The sequence below is a fragment of the Nerophis ophidion genome, linkage group LG03, assembly GCF_033978795.1.
Source record: "Nerophis ophidion isolate RoL-2023_Sa linkage group LG03, RoL_Noph_v1.0, whole genome shotgun sequence".
NCBI classification, from domain to species: domain Eukaryota; kingdom Metazoa; phylum Chordata; class Actinopteri; order Syngnathiformes; family Syngnathidae; genus Nerophis; species Nerophis ophidion.
In genome coordinates, this window is record NC_084613.1 from 49226529 (window position 1) to 49249280 (window position 22752).

Consider the following 22752-nt stretch of genomic DNA (forward strand, 5'->3'; position numbering starts at 1 on the left):
TAAAGTGTGCAAGTGCATGCAATCCAAGTAGCATGTGGTTGCATGACTTCAATCGGGCGGAAGGCGGGATACACTCTGGACAAGTCGCCACCTCATCGCAGCAAAGTCTTGCTTGTCAAATTTGTACCATCAGGTGGAGGTTCGACAGCAATCATATTCAAAACAGCTAACTGTTTGCGCCGGTGGGAGTGTCGCAAAACCCATTTTGGTATGTCTTTTTATTAATATTGAGTGAAAGTAGCTGCATGTGTACGTTCAAACCATGAATTGATTAACTTAGACAAGTTAAAAAACTTATTCGGGTGTTCATTTAGTGGTCAATTGTACGGAATATGTACTGTACTGAGTAATCTACTAATAAAAGTTTAAATCAATCAAAAACATACATGAAGTCCTCTTATAGGGTGTTTAAAGGCAGCAAGGCAGTGTTGTTGCGCTTGGAAATGACGTACAACCGTGACGTCATCACAAGTCTCCGTTTGTGCCGTGTACACGCATACGTCCAGCAGAGAGTTTTGGATTTCTACTCTTTGGCCAGCATTTGTAAAAGTCTGTGTTTTTAAAGACAAACGTATGCGTCTGCATGTGGACAACAGGCCCAAACGCAGAGATTAGTATGCTTTTATTAAGTATCTGGGTTCGTGTGGACATGGCCTTAACGAGGCAAAATGAAGTACAAAAAAAAACCATAACGCCTTGAGGCAGCAAAAATTCCTCGAATATATTTTGTCATCAAATTACTCGAGTTACTCGAGTAATCGTTTCAGCTCTATACTTATGTACATGTGAAGTTTTATTTTTAATCAATTTGCAAACTAGTTTAAACATTTTTTTCACATTGTCATTATGGGGTATTGTGTAGAATTTCGAGGACAAAAATGAATGTATTCCATTTTGCAATAAGGCTGTGACATAACAAAATGTGGAATAAGTGAAGCGCTGCGAATACTTTCCGGATGCACTGTATGCACCAAAATACTTGAGTTTGTAACATCCTGGGTCCTCATTTTGTGTCATTGTGACCGTTTTAAACATACTTTTCTGTACAAGACAATGAAATAAGAAAGTTTTCAAATAATGTCTTTGGCAGCACATCTTCCATAACCATCCATTTGCAGAACCTCTGAATCCAAGACATACAATTATCAAGCCAGTAATGGCTTTCAGTTTGAGTGGGTACAATTAATGCAACAATAGATACTTTTCAATGTAACTTGGCTTGAACACAGCTGTTCAACATCTTTTTCATAGTTGGTAGAATCATATGCTTTGTTTTCTGCACCAGCTACCTTCTTAGAAAAATGCATGTCTGAACATGTCATGGCTTTGCTCACACCCTCAAATACATGAAGCTCTTTCAATGTTAGTTCACTTTTATACTATGTGCTTTAAATATTATGATTCTTTTTTTTAAAGTAACAAAGCCACACGCACTTCTCTGGTTCTAAGCTTTGCTTGCTGATATGCCACAAAAAAGATAGAAAAAAAAAGTTTCCGCCTCAGGAATTGGAATTCAAGTATTTGAAACTAGACAAAGGTTTGGACTGTTGAGCCATTTTTGTCAACCACAATAGATTAGAAAGGATGAAAATAAACATATAATAAGTACAATGGCTGTACTCAGAACTATGTTCTTGCTCTTGTTCAGTCCATGAACATTTCTCTTCCCATGTCATACATTATTAAACACATAAACATTACACCTAATACAAGGCTATTCAACTAAAGTGTTCTGGGGGCCATATATTTCCAGAAAGCTAAGGACCAAGGACGTTAGACTCTTTCCTTTACTGTAATTCTTATTTTGACAGTTGTCAAACAGGTGTCCTCTGCAACGGACAGATTTACACATTTCGGAAAAAATATATTATAGGAAGTAAAATTTCAATGTAACAATCTGCCATACTTTAAGACTTAACTTTACCAAATGACTAGTGAAATTAAATACAAACAATATGTTTACACACCCAGAAAGCCTCTACACAACAGGAGCGCTTTGCCGTTTTTTAATACCTACTGCAAAAAAACTGTAGTCAATGATAATCTCGATGACAGCGCTCTGATGTTTTTGGGTTTTGAATAAAAAAAGTTGTGGGCCCTTTTGGTTTCATTCCCAGGTGCTAGTTGAATAGCCCTGTCTTAAAGGGGAATTGCACTTTTTGTTTTTAGAATTTTGCCTATCGTTCACAATCATTACAATAGACAAGAACATACATCCATCCATCCATTTTCTACCACTTATCCCTTTCGGGGTCGCGGGGGGTGCTGGAGCCTATCTCGGCTGCATTCGGGCAGAAGGTGGTGTACACCCTGGACAAGTTGCTACTTCATCGCAGGGCCAACACAGATAGACAGACCACATTCACACACTAGGGCCAATTTAGTGTTGCCAATCAACCTATCCCCAGGTGCATGTCTTTGGAGGTGGGAGGAAGCCGGGGAACCCGGAAGGAAGCCACGCAGTTACGGGGAGAACATGCAAACTCCACACAGATAGATCCCGAGCGCAGGATCAAACCCAGGACCTTCGTATTGTAAGGCAGACGCACTAACCCTTCTAACCCCCGTGCTGCCCTGGACAAGAACATGTCTTTTTTATTTATTTATTTATTTTTTATTTTTTAAATCATCTTTAGAATCCTAAAAAAAAAAAGAACATATGTGTCTTTTGTTTAGGTTTCTAAAGATGATAAATAAAATTTGAGTCTCAGTTGTAGCCTTCAAAGCCCTCTAAAAAAAACTTCAAAACCCCTCCAACGTTTTAAATACACACTGCAAGTTTATATATACACACTGCAAGTTTATATATACTGCAGTAACAGACATGTTCATAACAATATGTAATATATACAATATTTACCGTATTTTGGTTAGTATAAGCATTGCCCAAACTGATTTCCCTAGTGCATTTATTTCAGTTTCCATAGCAGCGCACTTCCAACTTCCGGCAACAAAAGTGTATTTCTACTTCCGGAAACAAACGTTTGTGTTTTTTAATCCCGTCAGACTTGACAATAAAAGACAAAGATGACTATTTTTAGACCAATGAGGATTCACAAACTTATCTTTTTGAAGCTGAATATACAAAGGTTGAACTACTGCTTCTAGAAGAGAGCACCAAAGAAGGGTAAAATGGAGCAGATGGAAGCTGAGAGAGTGAGGTCAGCGTGACTTGGTTACGGTGTAAATGTGGAACTTGGAGCAAACTCTGATGACATAAATGTCGCGCTTACCCAAAATAAACTGGAAAAACAAGTTCCTGGCCAGCTGGCCCGAACGGACAACTGTCCGTCGAGTGTTTTAAAATTTGATTTCTATTTACTGTTTTAATTGGTTTCACCCTTAAAATTGTTTTTAATCATATTTTTTTTATACTGTTTTTATATGTATTTATTTTTATTTTTTGTTTTTATTCAGTCATTGGTGGAGCTCAGGATAGTATTGGAATGTTGTTTTTTAATATTGTTGTGCAGCACTTTAGAAACATTTTGTTGTTTAAATGTGCTATATAAATAAGTGGATTGGATTGAATCAGGCCCTGCGATGAGGTGGCGACTTGTCCAGGGTGTACGCCGCCTTCCGCCCGATTGTAGCTGTGATAGGCGCCAGCGCCCCCCGCCACGCCCAAAAGGGAATAAGCGGTAGAAAATGGATGAAATGGATGGATTGAATCACTATAATTTTGATCATGATTCAAGCAGCATGTCATCCTTGTTATTACAAACTACAGTACATATGCTGTTGAGCTAGCTGTGTTCAAACAAAACATGAAATAATACTTTACAGATACTGTAATTTGATTGTTCATGTTTTTCAGTCAGTACAGATTGGTGTCCTATTGCATTGTGTTGTGCATTACAAACTAAAATATTATTTGGGTGCTGACGTACAAGCTAGCTTACTTCTTGCTGTAGCTAGCTCACAGCTCATGCCGTAGCATACTCGATGTGTTACTACGCCGAAAAAAAGAGTAAATCCGTGTTCGCCCTTACGTTAACAATGTTGCCACAACTTTTTTATTATACAGGTTACGGAACGTAAAGTAAGTATTGTTGACGGTTTTTGGATGCATTTTTAAAATGATTTAGAGGCAGAATGGGTCGCTCCGATTAGCTGCATTGCTGGCCACCTAGAACGAGCCGATTATTACAAACCCCGTTTCCATATGAGTTGGGAAATTGTGTTAGATGTAAATATAAACGGAATACAATGATTTGCAAATCCTTTTCAACCCATATTCAGTTGAATGCACTACGAAGACAAGATATTTGATGTTCAAACTTATAAACTATGTATTTTTTTGCAAATATTAATTAACTTAGAATTTTATGGCTGCACCACGCGCCAAAGTAGTTGGGAAAGGGCATGTTCACCACTGTGTTACATCACCTTTTCTTTTAACAACACTCAATAAACGTTTGGGAACTGAGGAAACTAATTGTTGAACTTCGAAAGTGGAATTCTTTCTCATTCTTGTTTTATGTAGAGCTTTCGTCGTTCAATAGTCCGGGGTCTCCGCTGTCGTATTTTACACTTCATAATGCGCCACACATTTTCGATGGGAGACAGGTCTGGACTGTAGGCGGGCCAGGAAAGTACCCGCACTCTTTTACTACGAAACCTCGCTGTTGTAACACGTGGCTTGGCATTGTCTTGCTGAAATAAACTGGGGCGTCCATGATAACGTTGCTTGGATGACAACATATGTTGTTCCGAAACCTGTATGTACCTTTCAGCATTAATGGTGCCTTCACAGATGTGTAAGTTACCCATGCCTTGGGCACTAATACACCCCCATAACATCACAGATGCTGGCTTTTGAACTTTGCGCCTATAACAATCTGGATGGTTGTTTTCCTCTTTGTTCCGGAAGACACCACATTCACAGTTTCCAAATATAATTTAAAATGTGGACTCGTCAGACCACAAAACACTTTTCAACTTTGCATCAGTCCATCTTAGATGAGCTCGGGCCCACTGAAGCCAGCGGCGTTCCTAAGTGTTGTGGATAAATGGGTTTTGTTTTGCATAGCAGTTTTAACTTGCACTTACAGATGAAGCAACTAACTTTAGTTACTGACAGTGGTTTTATGAAGTGTTCCTGAGCCCATGTGATGATATCCTTTACACACTGTTGTCGGATTTTGGTGCAGTACGGCCTGAGGGCTCAAAGGCGAGTAATATCATCGCTTACGTGCAGTGATTTCTCCAGATTCTCTGAACCCTTTGATGATTTTACGGACCGTAGATTTTAAAATCCCTAAATTCCTTGCAATAGCTTGTTGAGAAATGTTATTCTAAAACTGTTCGACAATTTGCTTACAAATTGGTGACCCTCACCCATCCTTGTTTGTGAATTACTTAGCATTTCATGGAAGCTGCTTTTATACCCAATCATGGCACCCACCTGTTCCCAATTAGCCTACACACCTGTGGGATGTTCCAAATAAGTGTTTGATGAGCATTTCACAACTTTATCAGTATTTATTGCCACCTTTCCCAACTTCTTCTAATGATTATTTGCAAAAAAATAAATGTTTATTAGTTTCAACATCAAATATGTTGTCTTTGTAGCATATTCAACTAAATATAGGTTGAACATGATTTGCAAATCATAGTATTCTGTTTATATTTACATCTAACACAATTTCTCAACTCATATGGAAACGGGGTTTGTACATACATCCATCCATCCATTTCCTAACGCTTATTCCCTTTAGGGTCGCTGGGGTCGCTGATGCTTATCTCAGCTACAATCGGGCGGAAGGCGTTGTACACCCTGGACAAGTCGCCACCTCATTGCAGCCGATTATTAAAAATTTGCAAAAAAAACAACAAAAAACAACCTTTTGTCTTCTTGTATCTCAAGGATTGTATACAATTCCCAAAAAGAGCAGTTCTCCTTTAGTAGACTAGACCTGATCTGTTTGTTTTGTTCAAGGTCTTTGACAAGTGGTGTTGACTTAACTGAAACCGAAATGGAAACAAGCAACAGCATGCACAAATGCTTGATTTTATTGTTGTTGTTTTTTTTTTTTTTACATATAAGGCATTTTATTGACATTGTTTTAACCCAGTAGTGCATATTTACCTGCACCTGAAGGTCATGTAATCTTTGCCGTTGATTTGTCAGTCAATTTGTTAGTTGGTTAGCAAAATAAATTAAGAAGTTATGGGACCATTTTTATTAAACTTTAAGGAAATAGGGAGCAACTGATTAGAATTTGGGCCTGTCCTGGAAAATTTCTACTACGTTACCTTGAGAAATGGGCCTGTTGCCTGTATTAAGGAATACCAAGGTATGAAAAAGTGGACAGTTTAAAAAATCACAAAAATGTTATTTCATACTAACCCTGCCGTATCATGACAGAAAGTGGAAGTTAAAAATCCTTCAGGACGGCTGCAGCGGAAAATATCACAACACTTACCCCAGTACACAGCTCTTCATGATGTGTGATGGATGAAGTAAGCAAGTCCACAAAACATTTCCCTCCATCTAAAATGATGAAATCCGCTGTTTCGGAATACTTCAGTTTCCATAAAAATACACTCAGCCACGACTTGGAGGAAAATCTCCCAACATGCAAAATGTGCTTGCGGACTGTTGCAGCAAGAAGAGGCAACACATCAAACATGGTGTTGCATTAATGGGACCACCACCCATCGCTATATGTTGATTCTCTGTTGACAGGAGCTAATTACCTCTTTGCGTCTGGCATAAGTGACACAAATACTAACTTGTCACTAAAGAAGATGTAGCACGCTAAGATGGTTGACATCAGCTAACTAACATGACAGGAAGAAGAGAAGCACAGGGCCTGTGCATAATGTTATGTTTTACTTAAACATTAAAATTAAAGTTACAATTTTGCTTACTTTAATTTTTTTTGAAAAAGTTACTAAAAGTTTATTTTTTATCAATCATTTAAGTTGGGGACTACCATTTAGTGATATAACTTATTTGTGTTTATGGATTTAACAAAAGCATTTGACACAATCACAGTACCTTAATAAACAAATTACAAAGGTATGGAATCAGATGGTTGGTCTTGAACTGGGTAAGAAGCTACTTAACCAACAGGAAGTAATACGTGAAAATAGGCGATCACACATCTACAGAGCTGGAAATATCTGTGGCCTACCGCAGGGATCAATACTGGGACCAAAATTGTTCAAATTTATATAATCGACATTTGTAAAGTTACAAAGGACTTAAAGTTAGTATAATTTTCAGATTATACAACGGCATTTTGTTGAGGACAGAACACAGAAAAGCTAATAAAAATAACAGAAGAAATTAACAAATTAAAAAGATGGTTTGACAAAAACTGACTATTTTTAAATCTGAGCAAAACTAAAATAATGCTATTTGGTAACAGTAGAAGGGAAAGTCAAACACAAATACAAGCAGACATTAAAAGGGTAAAAGAAAACACATTTTTGGGTGTAATAACACATGATAAAATGAACCGGAAACCCCATGTAAAAAATATCCAACACAAAGTAGCAAGAAACATGTCAATAATGAATAAAGCAAAATATGTTCTGGATGAAAATGCACATATTCTCTACTGTTACCATATCTGAGTTATTGTGCAGAAATATGGGTAAACAACTACAAATGTGCGCTTCATTCACTAACAGTGTTACAAAAAACATCAATTAGCGTAATAGGTAATGTTGGATATAGAGAACATACAAATCAAATTATTACTGAATCAAAAATACTGAAATTCAACGATTTGGTGCATTTGCTAACAATTAAAATTATGTACGAAGCAAACTATAATCTGCTACCCAAGAATGTACAACAATCCTTCTCAACAAAAGAGGAGGAATATAACTTTTAAGGAAAATCGAATTCAAAAAATATGAATGCCGGTACAAAATGTAAAACCTTATGTGGGATTAAATTATGGAATGGATTAAGCAAAGAAATCAAACAAAACTCCAATATGGTTCAGTTTAAGAGACTGTTCAAACTAAAAGTGTTCACAAAGTACAAAGAAGAACAATTATGATGAACATCTTGAACTTTTGTTTTTTAAGATAATAATTATTTATGTATTTGATATTTGTTTTACTTACTAATGGTGTATTTTTTTATTATGTATTTATTAACTGTTCTGTTACAAACAGAGAATAAGGACATGGGTTAAAATTGATGTGATATGAAAAAAAGGGTTAGGATTAAATAGGCTCTGCTTTTTCCGACTCCTTTTCGGACATGCTGTAATGTATGTGATGCATTACATTGTATTGTAAGCATGTTTGAAATAAACTGAAACTGAATTTATTAACATTTTTTTGTGGCTATTAATAATGAACATTTGGCTTGAGATTCTGGTTTGGAAAAAGTTGACTGCATTATTAACTGTACTTCATGTATTATTTATTTAAAAACAACTCAAGTTTTTTGTCAGATATCTTGATTACATATATTCCACTTTTATCATGTTTTATTACAGTAAATTGTTTTAACATAATTTTTTTCAATAAAGACTTTTTAAAATAACACATTTCATTGCTGTAATTATTATACCATGCAATTGATAGGTTTGGGTAAAATTATCAATTTGATCAATTATGGCGCTGCACTAGTATATCTTTTGAAGGCCTACGCTTACTTTATTCATCAAAAAGATTTAGGAAATTGGCCATTATGCTTTGCCAAAACCAAGATAAACCGAGATAGTGATATTTTTGCTTAAGGTTATTATATTGTCAGAATCTCATACCGGTCCCTGCCTAGTTACCTTACGTTGACCTTTCTGTGTGTGTCTATGCTAGCATCCTCGCAGAGGCAAAACAAATGGATGGCTGACAAGAGTGGTCACCTTGTTTCTTTTATTCTGCTATATCCATCCATACAACCATTAGATAGTTTTAAAAAGCTACCGGCAGGTTTTTATAAAACTTCCAGGATATGTTCGAAAAGGGATAAGGAACAAGTCGTTACATATTGGGGCTGATCCAGATCTTTTCTACTTTGTTACCTTACCTTTATGTTACGAGCTTCAATCTTTTGTGTGTGTACTACAGTATTACTGCAGCCTTGCCTCCATTCACACAGACAAAAGACAGAAATAGCTCAAAACCCTTGATTATACTTTCAGGAACTGTCAAAAATGGGATAAGTATCTGGATAACTTTCTGGATTCAGGACTTTTTTCACTGTTTCCCTCACTCCAATTTTTAAAAAATCCATATGTAAAAGAGTGTAGTTTGAACATGCCTGTCCACATAAAGTACATTTATAAGCATTTATGTGCATTTTGACCAAACAGCAACCTGAAAAAGTAGCCAGAACTGATTTTGTCGCACATTATAATAAGGCCTCTGTATGAATATAGTCAGGCGTTAAATATACAATGCAATGACGTGTATATTATCTTTAAAATTGGCACACACTTACATGTTTTGATAGAGATGTGTGTGTGCTGCTCAAAGTAAAACCAACAACTGGGAGTCAATGTAATGTTCTGTCGTTGAATAAGGTTAAAAAAACGAGTTAATGTCGCACATTTCTTACGACACAAGCCTAAAAGCTCAGTTTTATCCACCCACGTTTAAGAAAATCTCCACTCTCGCCAGAGATCCGTTGTTAAAGGCAAAAACCTATATCAAGAGGGCAAAACACATCAACAAATATGCAATTTAAAAATATTAAGTTAAATGTTCTAGGGGGCTACACGGTGGAAGAGGGGTTAGTGCGCCTGCCTCACAATACGAGGGTCCTGCAGTCCTGGGTTCAATCCCAGGCTTGGGATCTTTCTGTGTGGAGTTTGCATGTTCTCCCCGTGAATGCGTGGGTTCCCTCCGGGTACTCCGTCTTCCTCCCACTTCCAAAGACATGCACCTGGGGATAGGTTGATTGACAACACTAAATTGGCCCTAGTGTGTGAATGTGAGTGTGAATGTTGTCTGTCAATCTGTGTTGGCCCTGCGATGAGGTGGCGACTTGTCCATGGTGTACCCTGGCTTCCGCCCGATTGTAGCTGAGATAGGCGCCAGCGCCCCCCGCCACCCCAAAAGGGAATAAGCGGTAGAAAATGGATGGGATGGAAGTTAAAACTTAAGGTACCAATGATTGTCACACACGCTATGTGTGGGAAAATTTGTCCTCTACATCCCCTTGTTCACCCCCTGGGAGGCGAGAGGAGCAGGGGGCAGCAGCAGTATACATATTTGGTGATTTAACCCCCAATTCCAACCCTTGATGATGAGTGCCGAGAAGGGAGTTAATGGGTCCCATTTTTATAGTCTTTGGTATGACTCGGCCAGGGTTTGAACTCACAACTCACAACGATCTCAAGGCGGACACTCTAACCACTAGGCCGGAGCTCAGTATTTGAAGGACATAGCCTGAGGGCGTTCATCTCGTCCTGCGTCTGAAGGTTGAATGTTGTGCTATTATTGTATCATCTCTCTAATCTCGTGCATCTATTCATCTCAGAAGCTAAACTCTGTTTCTCACCTTTACATGCCCAGCAGGAGAACAATCCCTTTTCCTCTGTACGCCAGCAGGCAACACTGAGTATAGTTTGGCTGACATTGAGCCCTCATTTCAGTTGTGTTTCATGTCATCACTCCCCAATCTTTCTACATGGCCTTCTAGTTTACCGGGGTGTGGGCCACTTACTGGTAACTTAAGAGTTCCTTTGAGTTCCAGCAGTTTAATGTTGACTGTTAATTGTAATGCATGCCTCTGTAAGCAATTGTTGTGAATGTTAAGTGCCAGGTTAAGATGAACTGAAGCTATAACCATGGCATTCAAATAAAGTGTTTGCAGTCAGGAAATTCCTGTGTCTGACTGAAAATTATTCAAGTCAAACGTTTGTACTGTTGATTTTCTTTTAATAAAAAAGGTACAATATACCACTTTAAACACTATAATGTTTCCTGTGTGTCAATGTAATAAAACATGTTTTTTTTGCCAGGATGATAAAAACATGCAACCTATTGACTGTAAATGCACTCGTAAATTGTTGTCTGGTTGCCTCTCTTTATTTGTCCTGTGATTCCCTGGCATTCAGACCAGACTGTAGTCCGTTTTTTGTGTGATGTCAGTCGCGATGAGCTACAGCTTCCTACAACCTTGAACAGGATAAGCAATATAGAAAATAAATGGATGGGTATTTTGTTGAAATTCTTTGAAGGTTAATCTAGCCAGCATGCATGTAATCAATGCTCGCTCATGCGATAATTCCCCATGTTCATATCTGTAAATGGGATGAAATGGAAAAGCTATCTTTCTGTGTCAGGTGACTGCGCTACTTTAAATGCATACAGAAAATGTCTCTTAGCATAAAGTTGGGAGAATGGATGAGACATAAGTTTGCAATGTAACCATTCGGTTAAAAAAAAACAACACTCTTCTGTGGAAATGTCCGACACCCACTTCATGCATCCAAGACATCACCCCAGCAACATAAAATGGTCAACCCACGGCCCTTCCTACATACACTTTTGCCAGGTGTGTGTTTTCAAAAAAGCAAGCAGTAATTTCATACTGTCTTTTTATGGCTCCAAAATAATTATCACTCTCATCCTTAACATTTAGCCTGTCAACATTGCTGTCTCACCCTACTAAAACCATTCCAAAGCTGAAGGTTACTGTGTCATTATTGTGCAATTTGACTAAAATCTGTTCGCATTGTATGGAAAGTTAAATATTCTACCTTGTACACATTTTACTTCTATGTATCTTTATTATAATTATGACAGTATTCTTTACACACCACTGTCACCAAATTGCTAGTATTCCGTCACGTGACTTCTTCCCGAAAGTGAAAACCAGTGGTGTACAAAAGAGGCTAAAATCTTCCTGCAAAAAGCAGATACAAGCAAAAAAAGTCTAAATATGCAATGAAATCTATCTCTATACTTAATCAAAAAAGGTTTGTTGAGTGATATCATTGATTGTACTTCATTCGCGTTCCCAGACATATCGAACTAATGTGCATCATTCTACGTGACAAAACAGATGGAAACTTCAAAAAGCAAGGAGGTGTACAACTTCTTTGTGTATGGTTGGGTCAAGGAAATTTGTATCAAACCTCGCCCAGATAAATATGCATAGTTTTTCCTCGGGTAAGGTTGAATTTCATGATTTAATTTTGCATCTACTGCCATGTCTGTGAATGTTCTCATTCATCCAGATCATTGTCATCTCAGGGTACTCAATCAATCACAACTAGATTTGTGATTAGACTTAAATTTCAGTTTTTGCAGTGTACCACAAATAATGAAAAGTGTATTACAAGTGTGTACCGCTTTGGCTCATACAAACCCCAGCTGGGAAACACAACATAATAATATATTTTTGGTGGGTCTCTGGGGGGCGCTATGGTTAAGAAACACTAAAAAAGATGACATGTACTGTATTGGCTTATAAGATTTTACGCTAAGCCAAATTTGGACAGGCTATCGATTTTCCTTCCAAACAGGGCGTATATTGTAGCATCCCGGAAGAGTCAGTGCTGCAAGGGGTTCTGGGTATTTGTTCTGTTGTATTTATGTTGTGTTAAGTTGCGGATGTTCTCCCAAAATGTATTTGTCATTCTTGTTTGGTGTGGGTTCACAGTGTGGCGCATATTTGTAAAAGTGTTAAAGTTGTTTATACGGTCACCCTTAGTGTGACCTGTATGGCTGTTGACCATCACTTGTGTGTGTGAAAAGCCGTAGATATTATTTGACCGGGCCGGCACGCAAAGGCAATGCCTTGAAGGTTTATTGGCGCTCTGTACCTCTCCCTACGTCCGTGTACACAGCTGCGTTTTAAAAAGTCATACATTTTACAGTTTAAAACCGATACCGATAATTTTTAAACCAATACCGATAATTTCCGATATTACATTTTTAAGCATTTATCGGCCGATAATATCGGCAGTCCGATATTATCGGACATCTGTACTTGTTATTAGTGAGAATGTACTTATTTTAAGGTATTTTGGGGTTCATTGAGGTTAGCTAATTTTACTTGTTTTGGAAAGTCTTGACAAGCCCAATGTTCCTGTTCTATTGGCAGATAATTTTGCTTAGTTCAAATAAAATACCCCTCAGTTTTATATTTTTTTTCCTTTTTGCAGTGTAGTATTGACAATCTCAAACAAATAGAAGTCTAGAGATGAACTAATAGAGAAGTTTAGTAATTACAAAAATATGACTAAAGGGTGAAGCTATATTTTCATTTGAACGTTAATAGTTTGGTTAAGAAAAATTGTTTTCATTGATTTAGTTTATTGTAGCACAACATAATTGTATGTAAAAAAAAAAAAAAAAAAGTGAGTTATTTGAGTCCCTGCATATGCAGTATATTTGGTTAGTGCTTATTTTCTTATCTGCCTGACCTAAGCTGAAGGTTTATGTGTGAAATAAATAACTGTGATTAACACATGGATTCTTATTATTTGACAGGGTTGTAAACTGTAAGTAGGTAAGATAAAATTATTGAGTACGATTAAAATCAAGAGTAAGATTACAGTTACCCGGTAATATTTGTGTGGGCCCCAGACCCTTCTATAGTGGAAAAGTTTGGCCCTGAGATAAAAAAAAGAAAAAAAGGACCATGTGTTTATTCAACTATAGAATTATTTAAAATAACATCAACATTTCCAACTAATAATCAAATTTTGCTTGTGTATTTCTTTTGCAAACAGGCCAAAGTCTCTCTCTTACAATATATCCTCTTTGTCTCTGTCTCTAAGATGTGGCCAATGGCAGTACAGGGTACCGGCCGCCACCTAGGACCAAGGAGGTGGTCATCAATGGCCAAACAGTCAAGCTTAAGTACTGTTTCACTTGCAAAATTTTCAGACCACCACGTGCCTCCCACTGCAGCCTCTGTGACAATTGTGTGGGTGAGTTAAACAGATTTATGCATTTTACTGTTCTTTATTCTTGTCATTTTCCCCATTTATGCTGTTGACATAAAGGCATAATCACAAAAACATTTGGATCACATGCATCTTTAGGCTCTGCTTTCATTTTGACTTCAGTCACAAAACAATAAGTTTTGAGAATGGGTGAATAAAATATGTCTGATTTTAGTCATTCCCAGGCTTTGCACTACAAGGTGTTACTCAGTTATGTAAGACTGATTGTGACTGACTTATTTTTAAAATCAGGATTGATTTAACCCAAAATGAGCAAAGATCTATCCGAAAGCACATTTAGCTATAGGTTATTAAATGTTGAAATGTTACATGGAGCTTTTATGGAAACGCACTGCAGGTATCACAGCAACAGCCTCGTTCAGTAAATGTCAGTGGGATAACAAGCTCTTAAATAAGTAAGCAGTCAAAATGGATCAGGCCCCCTGCTGAATACAAACGGCAAAGAGGGTGATCCACAGATTTTTATTTAACACACAATATATATGTTTTGCTTGTACGGTAGACACAGGAGACCCAGACCATGTTTGCATGTTTACACTTTTAGCCAGATGTTAGTGGGATTTTTTAAATTATTAATAATTTTTAAATGGTTTATGACTAGATTACAATTTGATGATCTCCAACAAAGATTACAGTTTAGATGGAGATCATCAAATAAGGCTTAAGTTGTTATTTAGCACAACAAAGCCATCAAAATAAACACAAATAATATTGTAATAAAAAGAACCACCAGGGGATTAGAAAAAGGCACTTTAGGTATAACTAACTTACCATATTATTTAAACCTATATCCACCCCTCAGTTTGGGTTATTTAATGACCAATTGATAAGACAAATGTAGTATTCAAAGTTGAGTATGATTCATCATTCACCTTAATGCTTTCAAACATTTCAACTAGATATTGATGCCTAAAGACTAGAGCAGGTCCCCTTACATCAAACAATAAAAGCAACTCTAAATATTAAGTTACAAATCTACCACTGTGGATAAGCTACAGGTCCATATTTAGAGATGAAGTGTGAAAAAATACTTGCTTTAAAGTCCTTAGAAACCTGAGCTGCTTTGAAGTACAGTAAATTAGCATTCATTGATTTGACCTTACATAAATTGTTGAGTAATGTATTTGCATACATGACACTATCTGTTAGTCAGCAAGACCGGTTGCAATGTACGTTGTTTCCCCAGGGTTAAAAAATATCTGTTGAATTTTTTTCTTCCTAAGACACCTTAAATTGCACTTTCAAGTTTCAACACAGACCGAGATGATCTGCTCCTTTTGCAAATGTTCCCAACCATTTTCAATGGTAACTATGGATACCAACATGAATTTTGTGACTTTAAAACATCAAATTTCTTAGCCATAGTTTAGTCACAGTTGCTTTTCCAGTAATATTGGCCTATTTTTTTCTTGGAATTGGTTTACATAACTAGCTATTCTTCACATTGGGTGTCTATTTTGCCAAGGCAGAGGGACAATTTACTTTGCCCCACATTTTGCACAGATGTGGATTCCTGCTGTTTGTTTACATGCTCTCAAGTAACTGGGTTGTTATATTTAAACAAGCCTCTGGTGTCCCAACATTAAGCAATACATAATGTCCTCATGTACAGGGATATTAAAAAAACAACAGTTTTATACTTTACTCCAGTCACTGAAAAAACTAATTACAGCGCTCCCTCAATTTAGGAATTTCATTGGTTCTATGACTGAGCTTTGAACTAAAAACACTTTTATCTTAAATCAAGGTCACTGAATGAGATTAATTAAAATCAATTTAATCTGTGTAATAATAATTCTAAAATCCAACATGCTTTTTAGATAGAAAAACAAACGTTTAGACCAGAGGTCTTCATCTAAAATAAAAATTCAGATATAGAGCATTTCGTCACACAATTGTCGTTTGGTGTTTTCCAGTTTTAAGACCAGATGTTTTGGGGGCAGTTAATAATGGGTTTATTTTAGCATTGGCTTTGCCAGCTAACGGTGGGGAGACTTGTAATTACTCTTTTTTTCTTAATGGCGGGGGCATGCAACATACTCAGCTAACAACTAATAATTGTAATGGATGCTTGCAACTTAAAAACTAATAAAAAAGCCGATAGACAGTTCCTATTTCAAAATACTTGTAAGTTTAAATTCATGTAAGCTGAGGTACCACTATTGCATTAATTCAATTTGAAAACCGCTTTTTAAAACGCATGTAAACACCATAGTAAGATCCTGCTTGCCTTTTGTTTTCAATAATTTGCAGAACACACAGACACTGATTACCCAGATCTGACTTGTACTACATAAATGATCTCCTGACAATGATGACATTTCCAAGAAAGCATGCCACCTAAAAAAGCAGGAGAAAATTTAAGGCACCTGAGATGCCAGTTGCAGAGTCTACGTCAAATTAAATAGCGAACCGGAGGATACTAAAATACCTGTTGTCAAAGACATCAAAGAACTGGTCAGATGCTGTAGTTTGCATCATCTGGACTACAAAATGAAAGTCACTACTCATCAGTTGAGGATAACAATACCACAATATCAACGTAAATCGGGACACCTAATTTATTTTTTTAATGATATTTGCCGATTCCAACAATATCAAGCAATGTATTATTAATGCACAATACAACATTTCTGTTGTATTTGACTGAAATATTTATTCATAAATTCCTATTTTATTATTATTATTATTATTATTTTCTATTTATTCTTATCCATGCTTTTGTCCTCTTAAATACCCATAATTATTTTGTTATTTTTAGAATCTTTATTTTTGATATCCTTCTTTTCTTTTTTTGCTTTATAACTGCACAAACTAGATTTTAACTTAACTTTAACTTTTTTCTACAATCTATTGACATTACTTCCTTCATCTCTGTATAACTTGTGCTTGATTGGGCTGCACTCATGAAACATGCCAATTACTATACTAACATTTAAAAAAATATATAGTTTTAAGTTGGCAATATTACACACTATTCATTTTATAGATTAGAATAAATGATAACCTATTATTTACAGTATATGATCATTATTGTCATTGTCTGCATAGCCAACCAACACTCTTTGGTTTGTATGTTTGTTGTTTAATATAAATGTATGTAAAAAAAATGTGTCTTAAGAGTTTATCAAGGACATATTGCAGGTTCTTGTGCAAATAAATAATTCCCATTAACTCAGTACAAAATCACATTTTCTTCCCCATTCCACCTGTTTTTAGTATTTTACTTTGCTGCGAGTTAGCTAATAGGCCAAATGGGCTAGCTAAAGTAACAATTGCACAATTAAACATAAATATAGAACTTCAATATAAATATGAATAAGTAAAAAAACAACAATACTAACAGTACATAATGAGGTTTTATGCAATAAGACAATTCCAAAAAAGGAAAAAATCCCCAAAAGCATATACTGTATGTGAGTGAACATAACCCAAGGACTTGACTCTCCCCCTGTCCATGCAGAACGGTTTGACCACCACTGTCCCTGGGTGGGGAACTGCGTGGGAAAGAGGAACTACCGTTTCTTCTACATGTTTATCCTTTCCCTGTCCTTCCTCACTATCTTCATCTTTGCCTTTGTCATCACACACATAATTTTACGTGAGTAAAACACACTTATGAATGTGCTTTAATCCAGGATCTTCCAGGTGTATATGTTGTAATATTAACCAGTTGATGTTGATTTTCTCATTGAGATCGAATCTACAGGACAAAAGCTACCGTATTTTCCGGACCATTGGGCGCACAGGAGTGTAAGGCGCACAGCCGATGAATGGTCTATATTCGATCTTTTTTCATATATAAAGAGCACCAGATTATAGGGCACATTAATAAGTCTTACCTTATACACACACCTTAATAATACTCATATGTTAAAGCATAGTACAATCCATAAAGTGTTGCGGCTTCATAGCTTACCAAAGTCGTACTAAAACATTTTGATAGATTTTTGAGCACTGTGTGTAATGTTCTGTATTTTCAATGGAACATATAAAATGTTTGTGTTGTTTACTTGAGTAATATTGCAATCTACAAGTATCTCCTATGTTTGACTGCCATCTACTGGTCACACTTGTCATTTCACCATGTACCAAATAAAATAGCTTCGAGGTTGGTAAGCAAAACCAGAATTATTCCGTACATTATGCACACCGGGTTATAAGGCGCAATGTTGAGTTTTGAGGAAAGAAAAGGACTTTAAGTGTGTCGTATAGTCCGGAAAATACGGTAATTGTTGTCCCCAAGTGTAGCACCAGCTCATCCTTTTACATTTACATTTTATCTGGTTAACATTACCAAAACCTGCAGCCTGTGATCCCGATGTATCTTGCAGAGCTGTTACTTAAAAAAAAAACGACTTTGATACTTCTGGTGTATGTAGGTCCAGCCGCACAGCTGCCCAACATACTTTTTTTTTGGTCTGTCCTTGGGCAGATGGACATTAAATTGAAATGCCAGTATAGTTGGGCACTGTGCCTTGTATTCGCAGAAGGTAATAATTCCAATGCCTGTATAACCCAACATTTGATACCCTCAGAGCTTTTCACACTGATGGAAGTTATTTCTTTGCATCTCTGTTTCTACAGGCTCCCATCAAAGTGGGTTCCTCACAACTCTTAAAGACAGTCCAGCCAGATATCCTTTTCATCACAAATTTAAAGGGGAACTGCATTTTTTTTTTTATTTTGCCTATCGTTCACAATCATAATGAGAGGCAAGAACACATATCTTTTTTTATGATTTTAAATATGATTAAAACATGTTTGAAAGATGCGGCTAATGGGAGTTGTTGTTGTGACCTTCAAAGACCTCTAAAACAACTTCAGAACTCAAATACACTTTATGGTGATATTTGGACACATCATCAGTGATAAACCCAGGGTCATAGGGTGTTTCAGGTCTTTAATCATCAGACACCCTCGCCAGGGCGACCCGGCCGGGGGTCATCAAACTCTATGGACCCACAGCCACCTGGAGGCCTTTTCTGCGTCCTCTAGGATGTTCTTAGTGGCTTTTCTTGACTGCAGTCCTCTGATGCCAAGGAGTTTGAAGACTCGCTGTGGGGAATGACCTGCAAAACCTCTGTAATCGACTTTGATTTGTTCGCAGCAGGATTTCCAGCCACTGCTCCGGCCCTGCTTCGGTATTTCGCCCTCTTGTGCTCTTTGGCTTCCCCAATCTGGTCCTCCCAGGGAACAGTCAGCTCCAGTAGGACCACTTGCTTGGCTGACTCCGATGTTAACACCATTTCTGGGCGGATTGAAGTGGTAGCGATGTTTGGCCGGGAACTTGAATTGCCTACCCAGGTCAACTTGGAGCTGGCAGTCAGGAGCGGTGGACAGGAACTCCCTTGATGAGTTGGGCTGGTGGTTTGCCTCCTGCCCTGCTTTTGGGGCGGCAATTGGCCGCTTTGGTGCAATCTGGAACTTGGTGTTATGTATTGCTGTGCAGATAGAATCCGCCAAAGATTTTAAAACTTGGCCGTGGCGCCAGCAATACTGCCCCTCCGCAAGAGCTTTTGGGCAACAGCCCAGGGTGTGCTCCAAGGAGCCACTCCTATTGCACAGATTGCACTCCGGCGTGTCTGCTTGGCCCCACGTGTGCAGGTTGACCGGGTATTAGAGAACATTGTACACAGATTGAATGGGGAACTTTGTGCGCAGTTTCCAAGGTTCTGCATGCTCCCACCTTGTCCACTCCCCTTGCTTGGACATGCTGACCATCTTGCTGTAACGTTCTTCTTCCACCTCTGTACGGATCTCAACGTTTTATATTCACAATTCAAGTCTATATATAATGTAGTAACAGCCACGTTCATAACTATATGTAATATGTTCAATATTTACCGTATTTTGATCATTTGTATTATTTTAATCATTTCCGGGACTGATTTCTTTCGCGCATTGATTTCTGTTTCCATAACAGCGCACGTCTGACTTCTGGCAAATTGTGTGTTCTTAATTCCGGAATTTAAAAGAAGTGTGTTTTAATCATGGCAGACTTGGAGGACGACTAATTGACGATTTACAAACTTTTGAAGCTAAATGAATGTTTTCTGTCTATCTGTGTTGGCCCTGCGAGGAGGTGGCGACTTGTCCACGGTGTACGCCACCTTCTGCCCGAATACAACTGAGATAGGCTCCAGCACCCACCGCGACCCGAAAAGGGACAAGCAGTAGAAAATGGATGGATGGATATACTGCTGCTTATAGAAGCAAGCACAAAGAAAGAATGAGGCGTTGGAGCAGATGGAAGCCGGGAGAGGGGAATGAAAGCGATTTTAACGCTATAAATATGGAACATGGAGCCAAGCTATTTTGACATAAATTAATTGCTTACCCAAAATCAGAAGGAAACGTCCCCGGCCAGCTGAACCAGACAAACAACTGTCCATTGAGTGAGTCATTTTAATATTGATCATGATACACGCAGCACGCCATGTGTGGTAGTAGAACTACAGCAGTGACGTTCAGTCAGGGGCGGCAGGTGAGGCTCACCTGCCATCATGGAAAGAAAAAATGTAAAAAGAAAAAAAATATATTATATTGTTATATGTATCCAGTAATTATACTATAAAGTTATTTTCCATTTAACTTACACAGTTTGAATTTTTTTTGTATTCAAAATCACTTAATTTTCACATTTGCCGTTCAAATACTGAGAATTACTTGCGGTGAGTCACAGCCAGTTGAGCCTCCCGTGGATTGCGCAATGACTCGGCTAACTGCTGGCTGCTGTGCAGTGAGACCGTATTGCTATATGAATTATATTATACATTTCCATAGTTTAGTTATCTGAGGTATATAATGTACAGTGTATTTTGTCAACAACTATATGTGTGTAACGTATTTCTTGTGCTGGGCAATCATAAAACTGCTGCGAAACACATACAATGTGAGGCTCCTGTTCTCCGGCCTCCTGGTGGTAGAGGGCGCTTGTGATCCCAGAGATCATTCTTACACGACTCGGCTAGGCCAAAGCCGGTATGTTTGAAATTTGTCATTTGCCTGCATTTTCGTAAAAACAACCATCCAACATTTTACAACTGATTGTAAACGTATAGGTGCCGACCATCAGGGCCGAGTTGCGACGAAAGAGTGTGTCGATGTTGAGATATTACACCGAGTTGGTAAGTGAATTTGTTTGCTAATAAAAGCTACTAGCTATACACCCTGCCCCCTATTGTAGCCCGGAATAGTTAGGGTTGCATTGGATTCTGGGTATTTGTTCTGTTGTGTTTGTTGTGTTACAGTGCAGATGTTCTCCCAAAATGTGTTTTTCATTCTTGTTGGGTGTGGGTTCACAGTGTGGCGCAAATTTATAACAGTGTTAAAGTTGTTTATACGGCCACCCTCAGTGTGACCTGTATGGCTGTTGATCAAGTATGTCTTGCAGTCACTTTCATGTGTCTGCAGAAGCCTCATACAAAATGTGACTGGGCCAGTACATTTGTTTTTATGGTGGAAAAGCGAACGAGACTGCAAGTTGTAGAGGACTATAAAGGCAGCATGGAACACCCTTAACATTGTTGTCCGGGTTAAAACTGGTAGAATGATTGCCCTGGGCGATTATTGGGCGGGGCACTGATATTCGGGCGTTTCCCAGAAAGATCGCGGAAGTTGGCAAGTATGTTGCAAGGGCGGGAAAGCCATTCAAAGAAGGAGAATTCATTAAAAAGTGCATGTTAGACTTTTTAAAGAAATATTTTCTTGCGGCCCAGCCTCACCCAGTTTCTGCATCCAGTGGCCCCCAGGTAAATTGAGTTTGAGACCCATTCTCTATAGGGTTCATATGTTTATAAATCTGACTGTGATGAAGTCAGTGCCTCACCAGCCATGAACCTCACCGCACGTCACTGAACTACAGTACATAGGCTATCTGTCTAGCTCAGCTGTGTACAAATAAAACCTGAATTTTGGGCTGTACTTTACAGATACCGTAATATGATTGTTCATGTTTTTCAGTCAGTACAGATTGGTGTTGTATCGCAGTGTTGTGCATTACAAACTAAAACGCGTTTTGTGTTGTTGCAGAAGCTAGCTTATCTCTTGCCGTTGTTAGCTTTTACAGCTAATACCATAGCAGTCCCCCTTTAAGGCTTGCCATTTATTATGAAATGTTTCTTATTATAAGCTGCTGTCATTCACGGCAATTGGTCGTTGTGTTGGTTATTTGAATGAAATCTCCTTTTAAATCAACCCCTCAATTGTAGGATATGCACATCTGATTACTCCTGTTTGATTAGTCCTAACCCCAGCTTGCAAAACAGCAGCTCTACGTTCATTGTTCATCACATAACCAAACTCACCCACCACCAGTGTCTTTAAGAATAGATGTTTCAGGCATGTCTGTGTGCGGCAAATAGTGAGTAATTACGCCACACTTTATTCTGTAGTCACAATATTGTGCTTTGTAAGTAAAAGCAAAGCAAACAGTGTTCATTCCCTTCAGGTCACTGAACTCCACATCTAACTGTGAACTGAGGCTGTAAATGATCAATCAACAGTCAACCCCTTTTTGTGTCTTTATTTCCATGCTTTGGAATTCATTTTGGAGTCAAGATTAAGAAAGTTAATCAGTCTTGTAAAGACCCACTTGTACTGATGTTGGGCTTATTTAAAAAGCAAAATGCAATTTAACTCAAATACAAACATCCATCCATCCATTTTCTACCGCTTATTTCCTTTGGGGTCTGGTGCCTATCCAAGCTACAATCGGGCGGAAGGCGGTGTACACCCTGGACAAGTCGCCACCTCATCACAGGGCCAACACAGACAGACAGACAACATTCACACTCACATTCACACACTAGGGCCAATCTAGTGTTGCCAATCAACCTATCCCCAGGTGCGT

General features: G+C 37.9%; 1 protein-coding gene across 5 annotated transcripts in view; it reads left to right on the plus strand.

The window, feature by feature from the left end:
* The window catches only part of zdhhc14 (zinc finger DHHC-type palmitoyltransferase 14), a 136488-nt gene that overhangs the window by 90944 nt on the left and 22792 nt on the right, over positions 1-22752 (plus strand). For all 5 annotated transcript variants that reach the window (XM_061895471.1, XM_061895470.1, XM_061895473.1 and 2 more), the window contains exons 4-6: positions 13710-13862; positions 17362-17499; positions 18486-18534. In XM_061895471.1, coding sequence (XP_061751455.1) covers positions 13710-13862; positions 17362-17499; positions 18486-18534 — 340 coding nt within the window. The remainder of the gene's footprint in view (positions 1-13709; positions 13863-17361; positions 17500-18485; positions 18535-22752) is intronic.